General features: G+C 53.1%; 3 protein-coding genes across 3 annotated transcripts in view; 2 read left to right on the top strand and 1 right to left on the bottom strand.

The window, feature by feature from the left end:
• Positions 1–4,946: 4,946 nt before the first annotated feature.
• Positions 4,947–8,257, top strand: CALHM1 (calcium homeostasis modulator 1). The gene is made up of 2 exons (XM_016219881.2): positions 4,947–5,498; positions 7,775–8,257. The coding sequence occupies exons 1-2, from the start codon at positions 4,947–4,949 to the stop codon at positions 8,255–8,257; spliced, it is 1,035 nt and encodes a 344-aa protein (XP_016075367.1).
• A 5,365-nt stretch (positions 8,258–13,622) lies between these two features.
• Positions 13,623–16,282, top strand: CALHM2 (calcium homeostasis modulator family member 2). Its single transcript, XM_016219861.2, has 2 exons — positions 13,623–14,313; positions 15,375–16,282. The coding sequence occupies exons 1-2, from the start codon at positions 13,759–13,761 to the stop codon at positions 15,789–15,791; spliced, it is 972 nt and encodes a 323-aa protein (XP_016075347.2). The 5' UTR covers positions 13,623–13,758; the 3' UTR covers positions 15,792–16,282.
• Positions 16,283–17,636: 1,354 nt separating this feature from the next.
• PDCD11 (programmed cell death 11) overlaps positions 17,637–24,271 on the bottom strand; it is a 34,782-nt gene continuing 28,147 nt past the window's right edge. Inside the window, exons 27-36 of the mRNA XM_016220012.2 lie at positions 23,616–23,738; positions 22,874–22,996; positions 22,150–22,453; positions 21,823–21,939; positions 21,136–21,285; positions 20,683–20,933; positions 19,784–19,952; positions 19,286–19,439; positions 18,702–18,867; positions 17,637–17,995 (exon numbers count right to left, since the gene is read on the bottom strand). Coding sequence (XP_016075498.2) covers positions 17,824–17,995; positions 18,702–18,867; positions 19,286–19,439; positions 19,784–19,952; positions 20,683–20,933; positions 21,136–21,285; positions 21,823–21,939; positions 22,150–22,453; positions 22,874–22,996; positions 23,616–23,738 — 1,729 coding nt within the window. The 3' untranslated portion in view covers positions 17,637–17,823. The remainder of the gene's footprint in view (positions 17,996–18,701; positions 18,868–19,285; positions 19,440–19,783; positions 19,953–20,682; positions 20,934–21,135; positions 21,286–21,822; positions 21,940–22,149; positions 22,454–22,873; positions 22,997–23,615; positions 23,739–24,271) is intronic.

The raw sequence follows: 24,271 nt of genomic DNA, 5'->3' as shown, positions 1-24,271 counted from the left end.
ATTCTGTGCATGCAGCACGGGTTCGAGGCTGCATTTCTAACAGGCTCCCAGGTGATACTGCTGATTCTGAGTCTAAATAGATCTGCCATGGGTCCTGGGTCCTAGATGTCCAGATTCTAAATAATAATCGTAACAGCAGCAACACATGTTTATGTGGTGTTACTATGTGGTGTTACTATGTTCTAACTTCTTTACATACCGGAGAAAACTGAGGCCTAAAGAGGTTCAGTTGCCCGAGGTCACCCCCGTAAGAGCTGAAATTCGATCACAGGAGGTCTGGTGCCAGAACCTGCCCTGACCGACTACCTTAGCCCTCTAGATAGTTTCATTGTGTATTTGTTTTCAGTGCTCTGGTTGGGTTTCCTGCCACCTCCACCAGGATTCTCTGAGGAAGCTCTAGCAAGCTCTGTTTGTTGAGTTCCTCTTGAAAGTGATAGTTACTTGCTGGCTACTGCACATGAATAATTTTATATTTTTCTGTTGAGAGGATTTTTCTGTTTTTGAATGTCAAGAGGGCTGACCCTTCCCAGCTCCCGACTTCCCAAGTCCCACCAATTCCGTTTCTAGCAGACCAAGGCTGAGTAGCCCTGCCTGGTGCAGCCCTCTTGAAGGTTCAGCCCCTTTTGAGGTGCAGCTCCTTCCTCGGCCCAGCTTTTCTGCCCTCCTTCAGTTAGCAGATGCTTCCTCCCTCACCTCTCCACTCACCATCTTCCCCATCACCTGGGGCCCCACACCTGAGCTCAGCTTCTCTTTGTCAGGCTGCCTCCTTCCTCAGGCATTTCCAGGGCTAGCTGGGCACTGCCCTCAGCAGGAAGTTGGCACCCTGGTGAGGATTCCCCCTGATGTATGCTGTAAGGACCAGATGTGCAAATCAGGGTGGGGGCAGACTTAGACATCTCCATGTTGAACAAAATGATTTGGTAAGTTCCAGTGTTTAAGAAACTCTGGGCCAAGTGTGGACGTGGGGTCTGGCTCTGGGATGAAAACCACTGAAACACCAGGGTTAGATCTTGCTGGGGGGGAAAAAACTGTCACTCAATGTCTGGTGGCCCTAACAGGAAGGGTTGAAGAAAATCTAGCCTGTGAGCTCCTCTGGGTCCTTGCTCCCCTCTAATGACTCACTCACTACACACATACACACCCATTCACATCCTGCTATTGTCTTCATCAACACAAATGATGCAGACCCATGCTTTTCTAGTCATCAGAGCCTTGGGGGTTAGTCCAGGGGTCCCAGGAGGCCCCCCTAGAGCCCAGCCCCCTCCTTATCAGGCTAGCCATATCTGCTCTCCTGAGCTCTTGCCAAGGGAACTTGTAGGACCAAACAATCCCTGCAGCTCAGCCTCCCCTCCACCTACCCTGCTGTGGGCAAGCCATGCAAATATCAGAAACGGCACTGGGGTAGGGCAAGATTTAAGCAAAGTGTTAGCAGGGATTGAGTGGAGAGGGAGGGGGGAGAGCTTGGAGATGGCCCAGTCAGCACCAGTGAGATTTCAGCCTGGAGAAAGGAGGCTCAGGGACCTCACTTTGGGCTGCAAGGATGCAGCATCTGGACCAGTAAAAAGCCACTGACTGTCATCAATACTCTAGCCTTCTTATACTGAGCACTTATAGAGTACCTACTGCATTGACAGCCCTGTACCAGGGAACAGGGAAGTGAGAATGCACAGATGGTAAAGCCTGCCACCAAGGAGCTTGCTAATAGAGAGATAGTCAGTGATGGGTACAGAAATCATTATAATCTGAAGCAAAAAGTGTAAGTGATGTGATAGAGACAAACCATGTGCCATGGAGATTTAGCGTGGAAAATAATGGCTCCAAGCTGGGGGATCAGAGAAGCCTTCATTCAAATGGGTCTCGAAGTATGGGGAGGGTTTTGACAAGTAGAGAAAGACATGGGGGTGGGGTAGAGCACCTCAAGGGAGGAAACAGCAAGAACAAAGGCAAAGAGTTGAGGAAGAGGCAGCTCGTTTCATTTATTCTTTCAACAAACACTGATGGAATGCCTAGAGTCAGAGAGCAGGACAGACATGGGCCTATCTTAATGGAGCTTCCAGTCTGGAGGGGAAGACAGGACATGAGCTAGTGAACAAACAACCAGATGGAGGGGTGCGCAGTCCAGCCTGGCTAAAGTAAAGGACCTTGGCTAGAGAACTGAGGAGCCCACTCCAAATGAGTTCCACCAAGAGATGTTCCCTGAGCCCTGCATCCAGTGACACATTCTCGGGATCCTCTGCCCTTGATGGCCCTCAAATGATTCCCACCCTCTTTAGCCCCCAAACAATATGGTTTCAAACCCCAAATCCTCTTTGTCATTGTCCCTCCAAACCACCATTTGTTCACATCCCGTGAGAGAGAGATGCCTGGAGCAGTGTATGTCACCCCACCTGGGAGAGAGGGACACAGGTAGAAGGCTTCCACCTGTGCCTGAAGACCCTCCCTCCCAGGACAGCAGCCATCGTGGGTGCCCAAGCTCATTCCTCAAGCCTCAGTGAACTCTGGGTGATGGCCCTCCTGACCCCGCCCTGTACATAGAGCCTCTCTTCTAGGAGATACAGTGGCCAGCTGGGCAAGGCAGAAATGTACTGGCCGTGTGGGCTTTGTCCGTATAAATCCCCCATCTCACTCGTAAGCCTGGGCAGCTGCAGTTCTGCGTGAGGAGGGGAGCATGCTGGGAGCCTTGAAGGTTTAGCTCAGGACTTTGACTTTATTCTGCAGGAAGTTACTGTTGAGAATCAGCACTTGCAGGCAAGGTAAGGAGGAGGGCTGGAGTGAACTTGAGGTTCACTCATATGGCAGTGATGCCAGCAGGAATGGATAAGCAAGAGAGAGGGGCTGGAGTGAGGAGAGGAAGGACCAAGACCTTTAGAGTTTTGGGTGTTCCTCCAGCTGCTGGCTGAGAGCAGCACCCACTTGAGCACCACACACTCATGCTCTCCTAGGCAAATTGGACATTTTCCTAAAGGTCCAGCACCCGCTCCCCAGAGGCCCCCTTTGCATGCTGCTTTTCATGATACTTAACTCCTCCAGCACTGGGACAGGTGCCAGGACAGCACTCCCGAGGCCAGGAGGCAAAGGACCCAGTGCATATCCCATTGTGGTGGTATAGGTGAGTTTGGCGTCAACGCATCAAAAAGTTTGAGCAGGGTTGTGACATCCTGCTTTCCTTCCACACCCAGTCATGCTCTAGGGAGAAGTGGAAAAGACACAAAGCATCGCTACCAGAAACCTCAGGCCCAGCCTAAAGGCTGAAAAGAGCAATTTGCTTCTACACCTGTATCCTATTTGTGACACTAACTCTTCCACCTGGACTAGTAGAACAGGAGAACCTGATTCAGCTGGAAGAGAAAGGCCAAAAACTTTCCCACCCCCACTCCCACCTAGCCTGGGTTCAAATCCCACTCCTCCACCTACAAGCTGTTTAAAGTTTAGCTAGTAACTTAACATCTCTGAGCCTCAGTCTCCACCTCAGTAAAATAGGGACAATAGCACCTATTCCATAGGGTTGTATGAGGGTTCCACAAGGTGAGGCAAGTAAAGTGCTGTCATAGGGCCTGACACAGGGAAGGTCCGGTCAATGCAAGTTCTTGTTGTTCACACAGAGACACACAGACCGCTAATGTGGTTACATGCAGATACACACATACGGAAGCCCAAAGCCACAGCAAGCACACATAGCACACACAGGGATGCACAAAGCTACCCTGTCCAGGCTCTTGCTCTGCGTCAGCCCTGCCCCACCCTCTCACCCCAGACAGGAGTCATCTGGTTGGAGCTGGGTCTGACCTGCTCTTCTGGGAGAGCTGGTGGGCATCAAAGGGAGCCCTTTAAGCTCCTCCCTGATACGCAGGGCCCTGGCCTGGTTCCCACAGACACTCTGGAGGCCTGAGCTCCAGGCATGGAACCCCACGACCCACCCTTTTATCTTTTAACCTGGGAGAGTAGAAGTAGAAGACGGAGCCAGGAAAGGATTTTTTATCCATAACCTACAAACACACAGACACCCACAGAGACATAAGAAAACTGGACATAAAAGCACCTGCGTTATGCCCACAGGCCACAACTCCCTGCCCAGTAGGGAAGGGACCCAGCAACCTCAGATTTAAATCCTCTGGCTTCAAACTCAGCGCTTTTTACTCTATGCCATGCCACCTTAGCACTGTCTCCACCACCACCATTGCCACCCTCAGTGTGACCCATATCATCACCACTATCACCATCATTACTGCTATCACCACCATCACCACCACCACCACTGCCATTCCCGTTGTGACCAAAATCACTACTACCATCATTATCATTACTGCTATCACCACCATCACCATCATCACTGCCACCATCACAACCATCACCACCTTCACCTCCATCAGCACCATCTCCACTACCATCATTATCACCCCCATCATAGCCACCACTATCATTGCCATCACTACATCATCATATCATCATTGTCTGAACTGATGGAGGACCCTGATACAGCAGGGAGGAAAGACCCAATGGGAAGAGCAGAAGCAGGGTGACATGCTTCCTAGGAGCCCAGGCGACAAGGTTCAGAAGCTCAAGCCTCTGCGGCAGCCCTGGATTGCCCCAAACTCCAACCCTGCTGGAGAGAGAGTCTTCCCAGCCTGTGTCTGCACCTTCTTGCCCTCCTCCCACACCTATAGTGAACTGGTCCCATCAGGTGTGACGCTGGTGGTTTCCCTGTGCCGGAGGTGGCTGTGGAGAGAGAGGCCTGGAGGGGAGGGGCAGAACCCTGGCTACACCCACAGGATTGGCCAGCACCTGACTAGAAGGTTTCTCAAAGAGACGGTCACCTCAGCCACTGTCCTGAGCTCTGTCCACCTCAGCCATGAGGTGGGCACCCAGTGGGCACAGAGGGCTTCAGGACCCACCCTCGAGACAGCAGTAAGGGGGGGAGGAGGCCACCAGGCTCCGTGGGGGGCGCGATGGATAAATTCCGGATGGTCTTCCAGTTCCTGCAGTCCAACCAGGAGTCCTTCATGAACGGCATCTGCGGCATCATGGCCCTGGCCAGCGCCCAGATATACTCAGCCTTCGATTTTAACTGCCCCTGCCTGCCGGGCTACAACACAGCCTACAGTGCTGGCATCCTGCTGGTGCCGCCCCTGGTGCTCTTTCTGCTCGGCCTGGTCCTGAACAACAATGTGTCCATGTTGGCTGAGGAGTGGAAGCGGCCCCCGGGCCGCCGGGCCAAGGACCCTGCGGTGCTTCGCTACATGTTCTGCTCCATGGCCCAGCGCGCCCTCATCGCACCCGTGGTCTGGGTGGCCGTCACGCTGCTTGATGGCAAGTGCTTCCTCTGTGCCTTCTGCACGGCCGTGCCCGTGACTGTGCTGGGCAACAGCAGTCTGGTGCCCAGCCTTACCCCGCCGGAGCTTGCCCGCCTGCTGGCCCGGGTGCCCTGCCCGGAGATCTACGACGGCAACTGGCTGCTGGCCCGGGAGGTGGCCGTGCGCTACCTGCGCTGCATCTCCCAGGTGAGGGGGACAGGTGGCCCTGGGCTGGGTCTCCCCGCGCGGACCTGGGTCTCTTGGCAAGGGTCCAATTCCCCCACCTCTCAAAATGAGGCTTTCTCAGAAACAGACTGGGGCTCCCCCTCAGCTGGAGCTCTGTGGGGCCGAGGCATAGTTTCCCAGCTGAGGCAGGGGCTTCTGAAGGCCATGTGTCTTTATTCAGATCGGGGCAACCTGGGGAAAGTGCTCTGACTACCCCCGTGCAGAGGCCTGTGCCCTGCCCTGAGGTCCCCAGAGCAGACCCGCTGGCCCGGCCAGCCCTGTGTCCTCCGTCTGCCTCCAGCTCGGAAGCCCCGGGGGAATTTGCATCCTTTCCTCTTCAAGGCCCAGCAGTGGGGAGTCCGGTGGGTGGCTAAGCCATTTGGGTACATTTCCCTGGCAAATGCCCCAGCTGGTGTCTCCCTGCTTGGGGAGTGGGAGCTGAGGGTCCAGGTCCCCTCAGGTGATGGGAAATCCAGAGCTCGGGTCCTCCCCAGCCTCACTCCACACCCTCTGCCCCTCTGGGCACTCACCCATTTGAGCCCTCAGGCCTCCCCTGCAGTCACTGCAGTGTGGGGAGGGCAACCTGGGCAGTCCCGTGGACCAGGGGCTGTCAGGGGAGGGGGTTAGTGGTGGGGCTGGGCCTGCCCCGCAAGGGAGAGAGAAACAGGTATGTCCTGCTCAGGCAAGTCCAGACACCCCAGCTCCCCCTCTCCAGCCCAGAACTCTCTCCTGGAGGCCTGCATCACCACCAGCCGCCCCATGTGACTCTCACACTCTAAGTGTCTGATCGAAACTCCACTTTCCTCCCAAGCCTGTGCCTCCTCTCCTGTGGTCACTTGTCCCATCATCCCAGGCCTCAGGGCCTGGGGCAACTGTCCCTCCACCGGATCTCAACATCACACCACAGGCTGAAAGGGCTCCCAGAGGATAGGCTCCCTGGCCCATAGACATATTTCACGTGGCCTTCAGAGGCTGAAATAAAAATTCAATTTTAGAATTAATTGGCATCCTCTAAAAAACAGAAATTTTCACATGAAAAGCAGATTTTCAGATTTATTTGAAACTTTAGGAGATCCAGCCCCACAGGGCCCACATTTCTTCATGGAGGAGCACAGGGGTGCCCCCCTGGACCGAGCACATGCTCTGCAGCTCCACACTTGATGTCGGCTCCACCAGACCCATTACAGACATTGGGTTTGCTCTCCTCCCACCTTCTGATCTGGCCAAATGCTTCTCTGTGCAGCTGAAGACTGACCCTGAAGCACAGGTGGGGGAACATCCTGACCCGACCCCATAGGGAGTTATTGGCAGAACAGAGCAGGTACCAAAATGTCCAGCGCTCTTCAGCACAGAGTTTGAGAAATTGTCAGTTTTTCTGTGACACTGAGGGCCAGCTCAGAGCCCACAGAGAGGAGGTGCTCAGTGCTGGTGACTGAATGGCAGACAATACCAAGAGCCAACAGAGAGAAACAGAACTCAGAGGAGGAATGATCACTTTGGCCTGGGGAGGTCAATGAAGGCTTCCTGAAGGAAAAGGCCTGGTCGGTGAGGGCCTATTGGCATAATTACAGTAGCTAACAGTTACTGAGCAACTATGTACCAAACACAACAATCCTATGAGATATGCACTATCACCAGCCCCATTTTATAGTTGAGGAAACTGAGGCATAGAGAAGTCACCTTACTCCTGATCAACAAGTTAAGTAGTGGAGACAAGATCTAAACCCAGACAGCCTAACTCCAAGGTCTGTCTAGTTAACTCCTGTGTGTTAAGTGCCAGGCCTACACAGGGCATTTTATTCGCATGAGCTCATTTTCATGATATGGATATATCTAAGCCTATTTTACAGGCGTGTAAATGGAGGCCAAGAGGTTAAGTCAGTGTTCTTTTCACCGAAGGGCCTAACATAGCCCTGGCCTGTTTGGTTCAGTGGTTAGAGCGTAGGCCTATGTACTGGTGGGTCATGGGTTTGATTCCAGATCAAGGGCATGTCCCTCAGTTGCAGGTTCAATTCCTGGCCCCAGTCGGGGCTCAAGCGGGAGGTAACCAATCAATGCGTCTCTCTTGCATCGATGTTTCTCTCTCTCTCCCCCTCCTCCCTCCCTTCCACTCTCTGTAAAAAAATCAATGGAAAAAATGTCCTCTGGTGAGGATAGAAGAAAAAAAGGGCCTGACATAGAGAGTTCTATGGGGAGCAGGGACAGGTTTGGGAGGCCAGAGGGCAGTGCCCGCTGATTCTTTGTTCTCTCCCCTGCAGGCATTGGGCTGGTCCTTCGTGCTGCTGACCACACTGCTGGCATTTGTCGTGCGCTCTGTGCGACCCTGCTTTACACAGGCCGCCTTCCTCAAAAGCAAGTACTGGTCCCACTATATCGACATTGAGCGCAAGCTCTTTGATGAGACATGCACGGAGCACGCCAAGGCCTTTGCCAAGGTCTGCATCCAGCAGTTCTTTGAGGCCATGAACCATGACCTGGAGCTGGGTCACACCCATGGGGCACTGGCCATGGCCCCTGCTAGCTCAGCTGCCCTGGCTACCACTGACGATGCCAAGGAGGAGAAGGAGAAGCTTCGAGGCATCACTGATCAAGGTGCCATGAACAGGCTGCTCACGAGCTGGCACAAATGCAAGCCACCCCTGCGGCTGGGCCAGGAGGAGCCGCTGATGGGCAATGGCTGGCCTGGGGGGGGGCCCCGGCCTCCACGCAAGGAGGTGGCCACCTACTTCAGCAAAGTGTGAGCCGCGGCCAGGTGAAGAGGCAGGAATAAGGGTCTGAGGCCACAGCCACTCAGACTCCTAAACTGGATCGAAAAACGAAGGCTGGGTGGAAGGCCCCTGGAGCAGACCCACGTTCCCAGGCATTCACCTGCCCATTTGAGGATGGAAATTTGGAGCTGAAGGGGACCTCACTTCTCCAGCTGTCACACTACCCTAGGTTGCCCTGGAGAAGTGGACTGTGAAGCCACAAGCAGTATTAGTCAAATGTTTAAAACTGGCTTAGAGGGGACAAGCTCCCACCTCCCCAACCCCTCCCAGGAGACTTTATCTCTCACGATCTCTGCTCAGGTTCTACAGAAATCCTTATCCCAGGATCCACACTCATCTGTGACTTTTTAGGATCTCTATTCCCTTATGCTCAAGGCTCAGGGAGTGAGAGGGCATCCGGCTATCTCATAAAACAGCAGCTCTCTGATCTTTGGCCAGTCTCCTGAGTGAGGTTTACTGGGCCAAGGTGGGCCAAAAGGACATGACACCCAGCCTCACCTGGTGTGATACAAAAGATGCCAGAAGCTAGGTGCATTAGGGAGAAGCCAGGGTGTATGGTCACCATGGAAGTCACTCAATAATTGTCATGGTGGACTGCACGCTTACTTAGCACCAAGCACAAAAGGCCTCCTGCCTTAGTCCATTTGGGCTGCTATAACAAAATGTCACAGATTGGGTAGGTTATAAACAAAATAAATTTATGTCTCAGTTCTGGAGGCTGAAAGTCCAAGACCATGGTGCTGGCATGGTCACGTTCTGGAGGTAGCTCTCTTCCTGGTTCATAGTCGGGGCCTTCTCACTGTCCTCACATGGCAGAAGGGGTTAGGTTCTCTCTGGAGCCTCTTTTATAAGCACACGAATCCCATTCCTGAGGGCTTCACAAAGGCCCCACCTCCTACTATCATCACCTCTGTGGGGTTAGGATTCAACATATGAATTCTGGAGGGAACACATTCAGACAAAGTACCTCTCAAGGTGAAGGTCCTTTCACTGACTACCCTGACACCTTCCTCACATCCAGGGGAAATCAGGCCCTCTGCAGGGCTGGGGAAGTTAGAAACAGAAGCTGAAGCTTTCCTGTTTTCTCAAAGCCCCACCTCCTGGGGCAGGGGCTCTAAAGTGCTCAGAGGCTCTGCCCTGAGGTGGAAGGGGAGCTGCCTGGAGTGGAAGCAGCTAAAGAATCCACAGTGAGACAGAACTGGGCTAGGTGCTGGCTCCACCACTTACAAATTGTGTCCCTTGGGCCAGTTGCTTCATTTCTGTGCCTCAGTCTCCTCATCTGTACCATGGAGATGAGAGCACCTACCTCATGGGGTTGTTGTGAGCATTAAATGAGTGAAGTGTATGAAGGCACATGGTAGGCACTCGGTACGTGTGACTGACATGTTTGTTGATTTCTGAACCTGCAGGCTTAACCTCCTCGTGCCCCTGGACATAAGAGGAGGGGACATGAGGAACTGGAGCCATCTTTGTTGAGGCGGAACCAGGGCCAAGGAGATGGGCTTCTTGACCCCTCACCTCTCTTTGAGATGCAAGTTCCACTCATCTAAGAATTCATTTTGATCTTGATCCCTACAATAGTTTTAATGATTTCCATTCTTCCTTATGCACCCTTCCCTCCATTCCCACATCTGAAACCCAGCCACCCTCCCTTTAATTATCTGGGAGGCCAGGCTAGGCTGGAGGACTCCTCTGGGATGTGGGACTCGATATAGGCCCCGAGTGAGGGGAAGATTCAAATGAGTAAATATCGGGTGTGTGTTTGCAGGGGGGAGGCTTCCAATGGGAAAAGCCAGCCAGGAGGTATTGGGAAGTAAAAATGTGAAGAGCAAAGTTTTGGGTCAAGTAGATGTGGGTTCAAACACTAGAGCTGTAGGAGCTATGGTAAGTCACCAAATCCCTCCAAGCCTCAGTGTGTCTGTCTGTAAAATGAATATTAAAAGATCTGCTTTCCAGGATTAGGGTGAGGAGAAAGGGAGATAACTTTGGAGGAAGAATCTGGAACTGTGCTTGGCACATAGCGGGGTCTGAAAAATAAACACTGGTCCCTTTCCCTTCACTCCTGCACATGGGCAAGTCCAGCTCAGAGAGGCGAACATGTCACTCAGCAGTTCCACTGTTACAGAGCTGCAAGCATTACAGAGCTGACGGGGGTCTGGGGGTCGTTCCCTTGATCCTAGGAGTCATCCAGCCTGTCCTTGGACAAGACTGTCCTCTGCAGAATTCCTGACCCGTGACTTTTCAGCCTTAGCTTGCATGCCCCACAGATGGGGGCCCATGACCACTTTCTGGCACAGTCTGGGCGGCTCTGATCATTATAGAGGGCTTCCTTTAAAATCTCTCTCCTTGTAATTTCCACCGACCAGTCAGAGTTCTGCCCACAGGGCCTCAGAGAATTCCTAGTCTCCAGAATTCAATCATCAATCCTCTGAGATCTGAAGCAGTGCCTGAGGAGTTAGCTGAAGTCTGAATAGAAGATCCCAACTGGGCAAGGGTTTGTCCAGGCAGTGGCTGAAGAAGGGCGAGAGAAGGGTGGGGGTGAGGGTGGAGGGTGAGGGTAGGGGGCGGACCTCTAGCTTTGCATATCCTGCTATGGGTCAGCCTCAGTCTGATGGCGTCTCTCCCCAAACCCTGCTGAGGTTTTGTTCCAGCAGCTTCTATCTAGCTGGGTGGGGTGGGAGGAGTGTCTAGCATGGGGGCCCGCTCTTGAAATTGGCCAGCTCTCCCCAAGGCCCCCTGCCTGGCCCCTGAACCAGGCCCAGTGGTGTGCAGCAGTCAGGTGGGCTCCCGGCAGCTCCGCTCAGGAAGGCGAGCAGAGCCTGGCGGCCAAGAGCTGCTGAACGGGCGCCCCAACTTCCTCTCTGCTCGCGCCGCCCTCTGCTACCCGCCTCCTCTGCCTGGCGCGGGGCATGTTTTCCACTCGCTGGCGTGCAAGTTCCATCCCGCCGTTTCCTCCTCTTTTCTGGAGTTAAACTTTTCTGAGGACACCATCAGCCCCAGGTCCAGCTCCACTGCAGAAGAAAAGACGGAGGGACCCTTGGAAGGCACAGTCTACAGAGGGCACTTCGGCGGAGCAGCTGCCCCACCCAAGCAGGCTCCTCCCCGGCAGGCCGCACGGTCCCATGTCTGAGCGCTACCCGCGACCCAGCCCCAAGACGGTCAGAGCCTCTGGTGCCTGCGGCTGGCCCCAGGTAAGGAAGAGCCCCTCCCTGGGGTGTGCCAGGTGACAGGGGAATATGACTGGGCCAATCTGAGGCTCCCCAGAGGAATTATCCTGGAGAGAGACCCCTAGCTGAGCCCTCCCACCCCACTCCCCACACTCTGGACAGGAGCTAGTCCTGTCTCAGCCCCAGCCACCTGTCTCCTGAGCTGTTTTTGGAGGTCCCACTCCCAGCCTGGGGGGCAAGGGCAGTAGTCTCCGAAGCTGGCCTGGTCCCTCCTCTGCCCACCAGTGTTCAGGCGTCTGGTACTCCACTTAGTGCAGTTTATAAACCCAGGGCCCCCAACAGGGAGCTCATTAGGAACCTTGAAGCCAAGAGGGAAAGAGGTTGCTTTTAACCCATTCATCCCCAACAGTATTATAAATTCCCTTTTCCAGGGAGTTAGACTGGAGCCCCTGGGCTATGAGTTGGAGAAAGAGTAGGATTCCCCCTCAATTTCCATCTCCCTGGTACCCCAGGCGGTCATCCAGCTCTGCCCTGGCCCATCTGGCAGCCTGGACAGAGACTGAGAAGGGTGGTAGCGTAGAGAGGAGGCACAGTAGGAAATAAGGGCAAGTCTCCTCACTTTAGTTAGCTGCCACCCCAGCCCCCTAGTCCCTGGCTTCCTCTGGCCAATGGACTTTTTAAAAATTTCTTTTTTATTTTATTTCATTTTTTCCATCACCATTTATCTCCTCTATGCCCTCTTCCCCCCCCCCCCCCCCCCCGGGCCTATGGACTTTTGTTTTTTATCCCAGGGTTGGGGAGGACACTTGGGGCCACACCCTGGGCCTGTTTCTAGCTTGTGTGGGTGGAACCTGGGAAAGGAGCTGGGGCGGAACATGCCTGGAGACTAGGCCAAGACCACTTCTGGGCAGGCTGCCAGCGTTGCTGCAGCCCAGGCCATGACTGTGCCACTGGTGGGCACAGCTGAGCCTTAGCCTTCATCAAGGCTTCCTGTCACTAGCAGGCTGTGCGGTCCCTGCGCTCAGGGACCTGGGTGGAAGAGGACTGCTGGGAGGTGGCTGGATAGGGAAAGGGTAATGGGTGAGGAAGGGGAGGGTCACCCCTTCATGGATGGGCACAGGGCAATGGAGGACTCACTTAGCTTGACTCACCCTGGTCCATTTTCAGGCCTCCTAAGGTTGTGGTCAAAAGTCCTGCCTGAGCACCTCCACATTTGAATAGCCCTGAGCAAGGTACTTCATTCTCTTTAGGCCTTAGTTGCCTGATCTTTGCAGGAAAGAAAATCATCCCACCCTGCCTCACCTCTGGGAGCCACCCTGAAGGCTTAACAGGGTGAGCAAGATGGAGGGACAAAGTGTCCTATGTCACATACAGGACAGTTACCAGGCATTGTGTATACCCTTTCTTTCCCTCCAGCATTCCTAAGAGGAGAGCAAGGACCAGAATGACTTATACTCTTTTCATAGATGAGGACACTGAGGCCCAGAGAAGTCATGAAGGGTGTTGAGAGTCAGGATCTCCTAAACCAGTCCAGAGCCTGAGGTCTCCAAGATAAAAAGGTTCTTATGAACTACAGGGATGCTGAACCAGGCTCACCACCTTCTTCCACCCCACCCCACATCACGGGGTCAAGTCCAAGTCCCTTATCCACCAGGACACCCACTCCAGCATTTATACCACTGGGGCTAGAAGCCTTGAGGACACACCCTCCAAACAGTCTTAGGTCCCTCCGCACATTAGCACTGCCTGGAATCCCAGAGGGAAAGCCAGTCAACATCCCGCATTCCCTAACGTCACAGGGCCATTCCTAACCCCTCCCTCGAGAGAATCTTGCCGTAGCAACATGAACCTAAGTATCTGAGGCAAATAGACCTGAGCTTCAATCTCAGCCACTATGTGACCCTGCTAAGCCATTCACCCTCAGGAGCATCCACCTTCTACGCGTACACGAGGGATATGACAGCTCCATGTGGATCATGATGCTGGGCCACTGGGGCTGTAAAGCACCTGACACACCGGAGGAGCTCAGTGAAATGTGGCTACTATCATTCCCTCCAGGCCCCGGAGCTCCCCGTCTCCCTCCTTTCTCACCAGCCCCCTCTACCCGTGGTCAGAGGCAAACATTTAGCAGTTATCTACTGTTCCGCAGGGTGCACCAGGCTGGCCACTCTAGGTGGTAAAATCACAAAGCTGTGCTCTGCCCTCAGGTTCCCACTTGCCTATACTTCCTAGTGTCACCAGGCACTACTGATCCCCATCACCTCCTGCCTCCAGCCCTGCAGTCCCTCCTCCCGCTGACCTATCGCCATGGCAGCCCTGATCGCCGAGAACTTCCGCTTCCTATCGCTCTTCTTCAAGAGCAAGGACGTGATGATCTTCAACGGGCTGGTGGCACTGGGCACGGTGGGCAGCCAGGAGCTGTTCTCTGTGGTGGCCTTCCACTGCCCTTGCTCGCCAGCCAGGAACTACCTGTACGGGCTGACGGCCATCGGTGTGCCCGCCCTCGCGCTCTTCCTCATCGGCGTCATCCTCAACAACCAGACCTGGAACCTAGTTACTGAGTGTCAGTACCGGAGAACCAAGAACTGCTCGGCTGCCCCCACCTTCCTCCTTCTGAGCTCCATCCTGGGCCGCGCGGCCGTGGCCCCCGTCACCTGGTCTGTCATCTCCCTGCTGCGCGGTGAGGCCTATGCCTGCGCTCTCAGTGAGTTTGTGGACCCCTCCTCGCTCACAGCCGGGGGAGAGGGCTTCCCGCGAGCCCATGTCACAGAAATCCTGGCTAGGTTCCCTTGCGGGGAGGGCCCTGCCAACCTGTCAGCCTTCCGGGAGGAGGTCAGTCGCAGGCTCAAGTACGAGTCCCAGGTAAGGCCGTGCAAAGAGAAGCTCTTCTTTCTTCCTTAGGTGGTAGCTGGGGGGGAGGCGTCAGGATGGCTCCGTGTTAGAGCTGGAGTTGGTCCCCAGGGTCCAAGGTCTCCAGGAAAGCATAGATTATCAGCACCGGGTATCAGAGCTGGGTAACCCATGGGTTAATACCTGGTGGGCTGAGGGTCAATTCCAATTCCAAATAAGTTTTAAATGTAAAAGGAATGTTCTTCTGGCTCAGAATGAGCCTTGATCCCAGTCACAGATTAAGCCCCTTACTCCAGCCAGATAGAGCACAAACCCTGTAAGCCTATGAAATTTGCTATGGGCCATGAGTTGATAGTGGGGTGTGGCTGGCTCCAGGTGCGAGAATGTTCCTACCCCAGGAAGGCCTCAGAAAGCAATTAATCAGCTGCAGGCATTGCTGACATAGGGGAGTCCTTTGAGCCAGGAAGCTGCTGCCTTGATTCTAGCCTCTCTTGGCTTAGTTCTGGAGGAGTGAAGGTTGATGAGGGGAGAGACATGGGTAAAAACAGAAAAACGGAGCTGGAAGCATTAATTTAGAGAAGCAGGGGTAAGGAACAAACAGGGAAGAGCGTAAGATTTTTTAAAAGGTCTCCTCTCAGGTACATAAGAAACACAAATAGAGAAGCAGGGCAGAGAGTGATGCTGTAAGAACCGGGCTATGGAGCACTTAGGGAAGGCAAGAATGCTTCCTGGAGGTGGCATCTGGGCTAAGCCTGGCAGTTTGAGCTGGATTTTGATGGGCTGAAATGATGTGAAGGGGGAGCCTTGGGGCTAAAGAAATGGCAGCAGAAAATGCGGGAGGCAGTGTCTAAGAACAGAGAAACTGCATTCAAGAGAGGGAGGAAAAAACAGTGAAATTATAACTAGAAGGGCCTGCTTCCCTTACAGAAGCAGAATCTTCATTCAGGGCAGAGCCAGTTCTCAGGGGGTTCTAAAGCCCAGGTGCAGCCCAGCCCACCCCCCATTTCATCCTGGGTTGGTGGGGGCCCAGGCAGCAACTTGCCCCTCCTCAACCCTGCCCCTTCTCTGGCCAGCTCTTTGGGTGGCTGCTCATCGCTGTGGTGGCCGTCATGGTGTTCCTAACCAAGTGCCTCAAGCATTACTGCTCACCGCTCAGCTACCGCCAAGAGGCCTACTGGACACAGTATCGCAACAACGAGGAGCAGCTGTTCCAGCGCACGGCCGAGGTGCACTCAAGGGTGCTGGCTGCCAACAACGTGCGCCGCTTCTTCGGCTTCGTGGCGCTCAACAATGACGACGAGGAGCTGATGGCCAAGTTCCCAGTGGAAGGCACACAGCCACGGCCGCAGTGGAACGCCATCACCGGCGTCTACCTGTACCGTGAGAACCAGGGCCTCCCACTCTACAGCCGCCTGCACAAGTGGGCCCAGGGTCTGCCGGGCAACGGCACAGCCCCAGACAACGTGGAGATGGCCCTGTTGGTCTCCTAAGGGCCGTTTCCATACTCTTTGCAAATGACAGTCCTTGGTCCAACAGTGAACTCCACTGCCTGCTCACATTGGCATCAGAAGGTTTTTTTAAACCATAGCTCTTTGGGAAAACAGTCCAAGAGAAAGGAACAAAGTAATCTGGGTACAGAGGAGAGGGCTAGTACACAATGTGGTCAGCTGACAGGCTTTCTGACCTGAAGAAATCCCCTCTCCTGTTGCCACCAGCCACTTGGTCAACAGCTTTGGAGGAAAGACCCTTACTCAGAACTGGTCCTTAATTAACTGTGATGTAGATGACCTTTTACTGGTGGACTCAGGCTGAGAAGCCCTGGCCAACAGAGCTAGGTGACCATGAAACTCACCAGTAGGCTCATTGTATAGGATATTGTGTGGTTAATTTGTGTCTAACTGCATCTGCCCTTCAATGTATGCTACTGGCTTTATTTTATATATTTAATTTTTTATAAAGCTTTTCTTAGTATAAAGGACAAGAGTGGTGTCTGCATGATTGGATGGGCCATGCCATAGCAGATTGGTGGTCATGGGGACAGGCCTAAATCCCATCCCCTGTGGGAAAGAAGGGGGCAGAGAAACCCTGGGCAGGACTAAGATGGGCAGAAGGGAGGGCAGGGGGGCAGGGAGAGCCAAGTGTTCCCACACACAGGAAAGCTCTGGGTCTGATGATCTCTTAGCAACTGGATTCAGTTATCTGATTTGATCTGGGGGAACAGATGGAGGCAGGCCTCTCTCAGAGGGAAGCTCAGCTTAAATTTCTTGAGTCAGAAAATCCTACACTCAGTAGGGAAGACTAGCTCTCGTAACCCAGCGCCAATAACCAAGAACCAGGCCAGCCCTGGCTCCTCCTCCCTCCCATGCCCGCCCTTGTCTGATGGCCTCCGCCACTCTAAAACCTTTGATGCCTTCCCTTGTCCCAGTCCTGCTTCCTGGCAGACGACTCAGTCACTGCCCATGGAAAAGATCTCTAGCTCTCAGTGCATTTAAAACTCTGCCAAAGAAAATTTTGAATTCTCTCAAGATCAAGCCAAAAAAAAAAAAAACTGGCTTCAACAACTAGCTGTTTCTATGCTGGCCTCCAAGAACTCTGGAACATACAAGATCATTACTTATCAAATGATACAGAGATTGTCTTCCTGGAACTTTCACAAGGAAGGTGCGGACCCATCACATCCCCTCTCCCTCAGGACTCAAGGAATAGCCTTCAAATTAATCTGTGCCCCCCGCCCAGGAGCCTCTCTCCCCCTAAGAGAAGCTAGAAGGGGGCACGGAGAAACTGCGAGGCTCTCCCCAAAGCCACACAGCAAACCAGTCTAGGTCCTCACTGAGCCTCCTACCTGCCAGGCAGCGTACAACACACATGCTCTCACTTCATCCCTGCAAGGCAGGACTTTTTAACTCCATTTCACACATGAGGCACCAATTTGGAGAGGTTGGGTCATCTGGCCCTGGTAGGCTGAGAGGAGACATCACCAGGTGGCTTTCCTCCCAGGTGCCCGAATTTTCCTTTCTGGGCTCTGCCTTTGTCCTTCTGTCCCAACTCACAGCCTCCACAAAAGGGTGCAAAGCTGAGCTGAGGCTAATGGAATGCCCAGACATTCCGGGATCTTAAAGAAGGGGCCTGCTCCCTGGGCCCTGCTGACCCCTCTGGCTGGACCAAGAGCTGTGAGCGCCAAAGTGGGATCCTGACCACAGGTTGTCAGGAGTCAGCCCTTCCACTCCTGCTCCTCGGGAACTCCCATGAAGGAGAAACCCTCAACTCTTCTTGAGCCTGCAACAACTGAGCAGTCTCAGAAAAGGAGAAAGATGAAATTGGTACTTGAAACAAAATAACAAAAAGGAATTTATAGGAAACTGCAAATGCCTTTTTATCCTTAACAGGATTATACCAAGGATGCTGCAGAAAAAGCAGCACTTAAATAGAGTCCCCAGGCGACACAGTTGTCAACTGCCGGGTGCCTGAGGGTTGTTCAGGCTCGGCCCCTCCTGCCAGGGGCTGTCCGGAGGCAGCCTGCAGCTAGTCCTCCAACACGGAGCTCTTCGCCTCTACATACTCCAGGGCCTTCGCCTTCACTGCCTGCACATCCTTCTCAGTGCCATGTTGCTTCTCATAGTCCAGGTAGCGCTTGAAGAAGAATTTCATTCGCTTGGGGGCCAGACTCAGGTGAATGACCCGCTCGAAGATGTCCCTGTGAGGAAGAGCAGAGCAGCGTTTGCCTCTTAGTCCCTGCCACACAATTCCTGGCTAACTTTCCTCCACTTGCTCTCTGGCTTTCTCTGGAGCAGGCCCTCTGTCATCCAGCACTCCCACTTCTAGCTTTATTTTACTACCACTAAACACTCCCATCATGTCCACTGGGAGAGAGAAAACAGCACCCTTACTTTCCAGGTGAGGAGACAGACACCCAGAGATGTTAAGGACTCACTGGTCTGAAGTCACAGTGAATCAGGACAAAGCTACCGGGAGGGGACCCACATGAGGCATGCACCTGTGAGAAAAGCTCTGCTTAAAGCTCACTAACAGGCTTAGGTGAAGCACTAATTCTCTCTGGACCTCAGTCTACCTATCTGCAATCCTCCCTGCCTGTGCAGATACTGGCGGACAACAGTGAGATTATGCCTGTAAACATTCTCTACAATGAGAGTCAGGCACAGTGTTAATTATGAGGGAAACCCAAGTCTCCTGACTCCCAGGCCAGCAGCCAACCTGTCTCCCACCCAAGGTTCCAAATCCCAACCAGAAGCTGGCCCCTGAGGCAGAAAAAGAAGTTGGAGAAGTGAATGTCACAGAACCTGATGTGTCACTGGGGATGCTGGGAGCTGCCGTCGTTGCTAAAAGTCATCTGCTTGGCCAATGTCCCCAACCCTTAGCCCTGGTCTGTCTTCCCCTCTCACCGGACTTCCTTCTGGCTGCCGTGCTTGATGGTCATGTCGATGTAGACTGACCAGACATCTGTGCGCTTTGGGTAGGTGCTCAGTGTGTTCTCGAAAATGGCCTTGGCTCGCTCTGCATCCCCCAGCTGGAACTCAAGCTGGGCAAACTTGGAGAGCACATCCACGTCTGCAGGAAGAGGACAGCTCAGACACGCAAAGCAGACAGCCCTCACCACAATGTGCTACAGGGACTGAGTCTGACTCCTGACTCCCTGCTCGTGTCCCAAGATAGAGGCAATGACAAGAGGGACAATGGGGTAGATTAGGGCCAAATACATAGGTGGGCACTGATCTATGACTCCCACTGCAGACACCCTACTCTACAGGGGCAAAAGAATTAGTGCTAATTGCTTTCTGTTCCTCAGTCTTCAGGGTTTTGCACTTGAAATGCAGCGCAAGTTATGTTCATGAGCATACAATCAACAGAGTGACAGCTATGTAACCTCCCACCACCCTCAGATGAGGGGACCCGCAGTCCCTGTGCCCAGATGGGAGAGAGTCCAATGAGCTCAGGAACTGGGCTGATAGTGGGACTAAGCACTCACGCTCTTTTTTAGGCAGGCACTCGAGGGCTCGCTGCATTGCACGGTGACTGGCCCCAGCCTGGCCCCTCCGCAAAAGAAAGGCTCCATACTTGACCCAAACAGCTTTCTCCTGCCGGAAACGCTTCAGCATCCGGTTGTAGAGTTCACCAGCTTCCTGAGGGAAAAATAAGGCAAGCTGAGGAAGGTGATACGACAGAGCAGGAAACAATAAAGACAGGCAGCTCTGTTTGTTAGAAACCAGACCTGAGCTCACCGACTCCAATCACTATGCAGGCCCAATTCTAGATACTGAGGGGAGAGGGCCGGCTCACAGAGGCGAGGAGGCCTAACATGATGGGGAGTCTCCCTACTAATCCTGTGCCCGTATGGAGATCCCAAGACTAGACCTGGATCCAGAACAGCAGGGATTCTTCCCTGCTGCCTCTGTGACGCGCAGTAGTCAGTTTCTGAGTGGCTGAGGACCCCCCGCTAGCCAGGTCACCTGGCCCAGACTCCTACCTGGAACTTCTCTGACTTGGTGTAGATGTCAGCCAGTTGGAGAAAGACCTTGAGAGGCTCATTGTATTGCACGGCCCGCTCAAAGACCTTGGTCAGTGACTCCTGAGAGCCGTACATGTTCTCAAGGTTCAGCAGCGCCACCCACACGTTCAGCTTCTCCTGCTCCTCTCTGGAGGGAGAGCAGTCAGCATATGACATCCATCATCTTGGCCCAAGGAGCCCTTCACTCCACTTTGGGGTGTCAACTGAGCTCCACCCTCCTGCCCAGGCTCCATCCATGTCCTTAGTTCCCACCCTCAAGTACAGGCACTGAGAGGCCCTATCCCACTGCAATTCACACAGTGGCAGGAACCCTGACCCCAGACTGCCGGGTTTAGGGCTCACAGACAGAGGCTCTACCCTCCATTCCTGGGGAGGAAGCCCACTAGATCTCAAAGTGGCCTGAGATCTGAGCTGGAAGGAGCAGAATCTCTGGTCTGAGTCGCTCCCCAAACTAAGAGAAGAAGTAAAGGATTGCCATCCCTCTTCATTAGCCTTCAGAACACTCACTCTACTCTCTGCCTGGAAAATGGCCACCTACAGGTTTCACCCAGTATGTGGAAAGTTGTGTTCCCCACTCTACTTCTGCTCTAAGTTGGGCACTGTATTTAAGTCAGGGGCTCTTGCAAATGTTACCCTTAGCTGTTTCAGTGAAGAGGAATATGAATTATAAATGAGCAGATCTATTTCACAGATGGCATCTACGAGAGAGCCCGGGAACCCCTGGGGGCAGCCACCCCAACTGCTGTCAGCCAGCCAAGGAGGAAATGACCCACAGGTGGCAAGCCCTGCAACCTGGGGAAACACAGCCCTTCCTGTCAAAAGGCCCCTTCCTAAAGCAAGGGGGACAAAGCCCAGACCTGAAGGAGATGGTCTTGAGAGCCCTCTCGGCCACAGCCCGGGCCTTCTCGATCTCCGTGGCCTGCAGGTGGAAGGCCATGTACTGCAGCCACAGGATGGAGCTGTTGGGGGAGCTCAGCACAAGCCGGTCAAAATCATCTGCTGACTCTGGCTGTCGCCCAGGATCCATCAGTGCCTCCTCAATGCGGGACAGCTCTTTCTCTGCCTTCTGCTTCTCCAACTCCCTTTCCTTCTTGCTTTTCTTCTTCTGCTATGAAAGGCAAAAAAAATTGAATAATCAACTCCTCAGACCCTGGGCAGGTCTGTGATAGAAGCCAAGAGTTGGCAGGACAGTCCACAAGCTCTATAAATACTCCTTGGCCTGAGACCACCCCACCCCGCCGGAAGAGACACCCACAGGCTAGGACAGACACAGGAGACTGGCACCAAGGAGTCCCTGCAAAATACGGCACCGTGGCTTGCTGTGGCTTGTCATCCTCCTCGCTGTCTGAGCTCTCTCCTCGAGGTGGCAAGGCTGGGGTCAGAGATTCTAGTCCCACGTCCCAAACGAAACCAGAAGACAGCTGCAGTCGGGGCACATCTGCTGGCCTGGTCTGCCTTTCCTGGAGGAGCACGGGAAATTTATAGTAGTGACAAAAAACTTTCTTTGTAAATAAATTCATTTAGGTAACAATTCTTAAAAATACATGTATGCCTTTATATGTGTGTGTATAATACACACATACAAAATTATACATGTATAAAATAACAGTCAAGCTAGAACAGATATGACAAATGTCCTGAGGATGTTAGGGATGTGCTACCTAGAGTCGAAGCCCTTCCATACCCAGTCCTTAGTTTAAGTAGCATTGTTCTGAATTTTCAAGGGGGACTCAGGCTTGGGAATGCTAAGCCTCCTCGTTACCTGCCCACCCCACTAACCTAGTCCCTATTCACTCAATAAATTAGAATTTAATCTGATTATAATTTATTTTATGCAACCCACTCTATGGGTAAAACAGGGTAGGGTCTCTGTCCTTAGGGAGCTGTTGACCAACTGAAAAAACCAGCAGCCCCATCTTTTCAGGAAATAAGAACGAGGATGGTGCCAAAAAGAGCCCAGCAGCCCCCGGACCCCCACATTTGACGCTGTCCCTCACCTTGGGCAGCGCACCCGTCTCTTCAATCTCCTCTTCTCCTTCCCGATAATACACTTCAACGCCACTGTCATCCTCCTCGGCCGGGGCAGCTTTCTTTTGCTTCTTGTTTGCCCTTTCCTGAGATGACAGGTGGGAAAATGCCGAGCCACCCTTCTTGCCCAGGAGCACCCTTGAGGAGCCCAGGGCAATGCCCTCCTTCTGCCCCTCCTGGCACCACCCCGTGCCCAGCCTCTACATTCACACCCTCTCAGTCCAGGAGAAGGAGAGGCAGCTGCCCGACTGGCTCCTGAATCCCTCCAGGGGAGGCCACCCTCCCTGGGGACGCACCTGCTCACGTGCAGACTCCAGGTGCGGCCGCTTGCCCTGCTTCTCTGCTTGTGGTTTCTGGGGCTCTTTCTTCTCTTTGCCAGGCAGCTGCGCCTCCTCCTGTCCCTTCTGTTTCCTCTTCTCTTTCCTTTTCTGGTTCTTCTCCTTCTCTTTCTCTTCTTCTACGTGGTGTCTCTCCTCTGCCTCTATTTGCCTCTCCCCTTTATTTAGAACTGGCAGTCCTAGGGGGGTAGGAAACACGTCCGGCTTCCCGGTGTCACTGGGGAGGAACGACAGCTCTACCAGGTTCTTCTGGTGGTTCACACTATGACAGGAAGAGAGGAAGGGTGGGCAACAAAGACAACAGAAGAGTACAGGGAGCCCAGCAAGCAGCCCAGGCTTCCTCTCCTCATTGACCCACAAGTTTCTGGGCCCTGCCCCACCCACCTTGGAATCCATTCAGTATGCTTAGGAATGATCTGCATATTTCCCAGGCTTGGTAGTAAAATACAGGGAGCAGCTGTGATGTTCCTCTAGTCTGTCCCCAACAACACGTGCCTTTGCAGAGAAAGGTCTCCACAACTACTCTGAGAGCTGAGGGAGAAAGTTCCAGACAAAGGGGGCTCTGTTCATCAGCTTGCACTCACCATGAACCAAGCCATCATGTTAAAGTTTACTTCTAAATCTCCTCCCAGGGCTCCCAGAGAAAGGGGTGGAAGGGGTGGGGAGGGAGGAAGGCACCTACCTTAGGACCTTGGCTGTGAGCAGCTTCCCTTCAGGGAGGTATCTGTCATAAAGGGCTTTCTCGGACGGGCTGTTCTGAGAAACATGTGGGTACTGGGCCAATCCCACAACTGAGGGGCCAAGGCTGACAGAAGAGAGACGAGGGTCCTGTGGTCACAAATACAACAACAGAGTCCCAGCCATACCCAGTGCTTCCACTTTCCCAGGGACCCAAGCTCTGACCAGGATTTATGACAGACAGAAATTCCTGGTGTTCAAAAGGATCCAGAGGGCTTGCTTTGTAAACTGGAAAAATTATCCCAAGGAACATGGGATTGAAGGCTACTTTTCACCCCACATCAGAGCATCACAATGTACACCTTACAAGCCGCTAGAAAGATGAAGAAAATGAGGAAACGTAATCACAGAGGAGGCTGTCATAGCTGGTGGTTGTGAACACTCTCTGATTTCATAGAACATTTACAATCGTGATCAAACACTAAGTCAAGGAAAATCCAGAGGTATTTAAAACAGAAATTGGACATGCCATATTCTCTGTCCAAAACACCAAAGGAGAGTAATGCAAAACTTTTTTTTAAAGTAAAAACAAATTGGAATTTTAAAAACGGATGGAAACTCATAGATGCTCCTTCCTTCATAGTCCCTTCGAGAAGGTGACGGAGGAATGCAGCGGACCGCAGGCTGGGACAGGCCCCGGGAGGGCACTCAGGCCTGGCCCACACCCCGGGCTCCACCTCACTCACCCCAAGAACACGCCGTGCGGCTGCGCGGACTTCACGTAGCCCCTCAGGAGCTGCCCTTCCCGAATGTCCTGAGTGGAATTAATCTCCGGATCTGGTACTTTGCTTTTCGTCTCTGGGTTTGTCCTAAAGGAATAAAAGACTTACATTCACACACCCCTCTAATCCCCTTACATCCACCCACCCTCCCGCCCTCACCAGGATACAAACTTTATATGTAAGAACATGGCTCTGGACTGCCAATAAGATACAGAGCAGTGATTTTTCAGCCGTTCTCACCTCATGGCACACAAGCTAATTACTAAAATTATGTAGCACATCAAAAAATGTTTTTTGCTGATCTGACCAAAAAAAAAAGTATGATTTTGATTCATTCACGCCAGATGGCTACTGTTGTGTTGGCTGTTGTCATTTTTTTATTTGATAATCTAAGGGAAAAGAGGTCAGTGCCCCTGACTAAATAGCCAGGTGTTGTTTGTTTTTACAATTCTTGCGGCGCACCGGCTGAAAATCGCCAATATAGAGCGCAGCCCTACTCTCCTGAAGTCCTGACAGCCGAGCGCACCTGTCTGAGCCGACTTTGCAGAAATAGGGAGAGGCTGACCAAGCCTCAAACCTAAAGCACTGGCCATATCAACATCCATTTTTAACCATGGAGC

Source organism: Miniopterus natalensis, chromosome 14, assembly GCF_054644295.1.
Source record: "Miniopterus natalensis isolate mMinNat1 chromosome 14, mMinNat1.hap1, whole genome shotgun sequence".
NCBI classification, from domain to species: Eukaryota; Metazoa; Chordata; class Mammalia; order Chiroptera; family Miniopteridae; genus Miniopterus; species Miniopterus natalensis.
The sequence above is the reverse complement of the archived record's forward strand: the minus strand, read 5'-3'. Positions and strand labels throughout refer to the sequence as shown.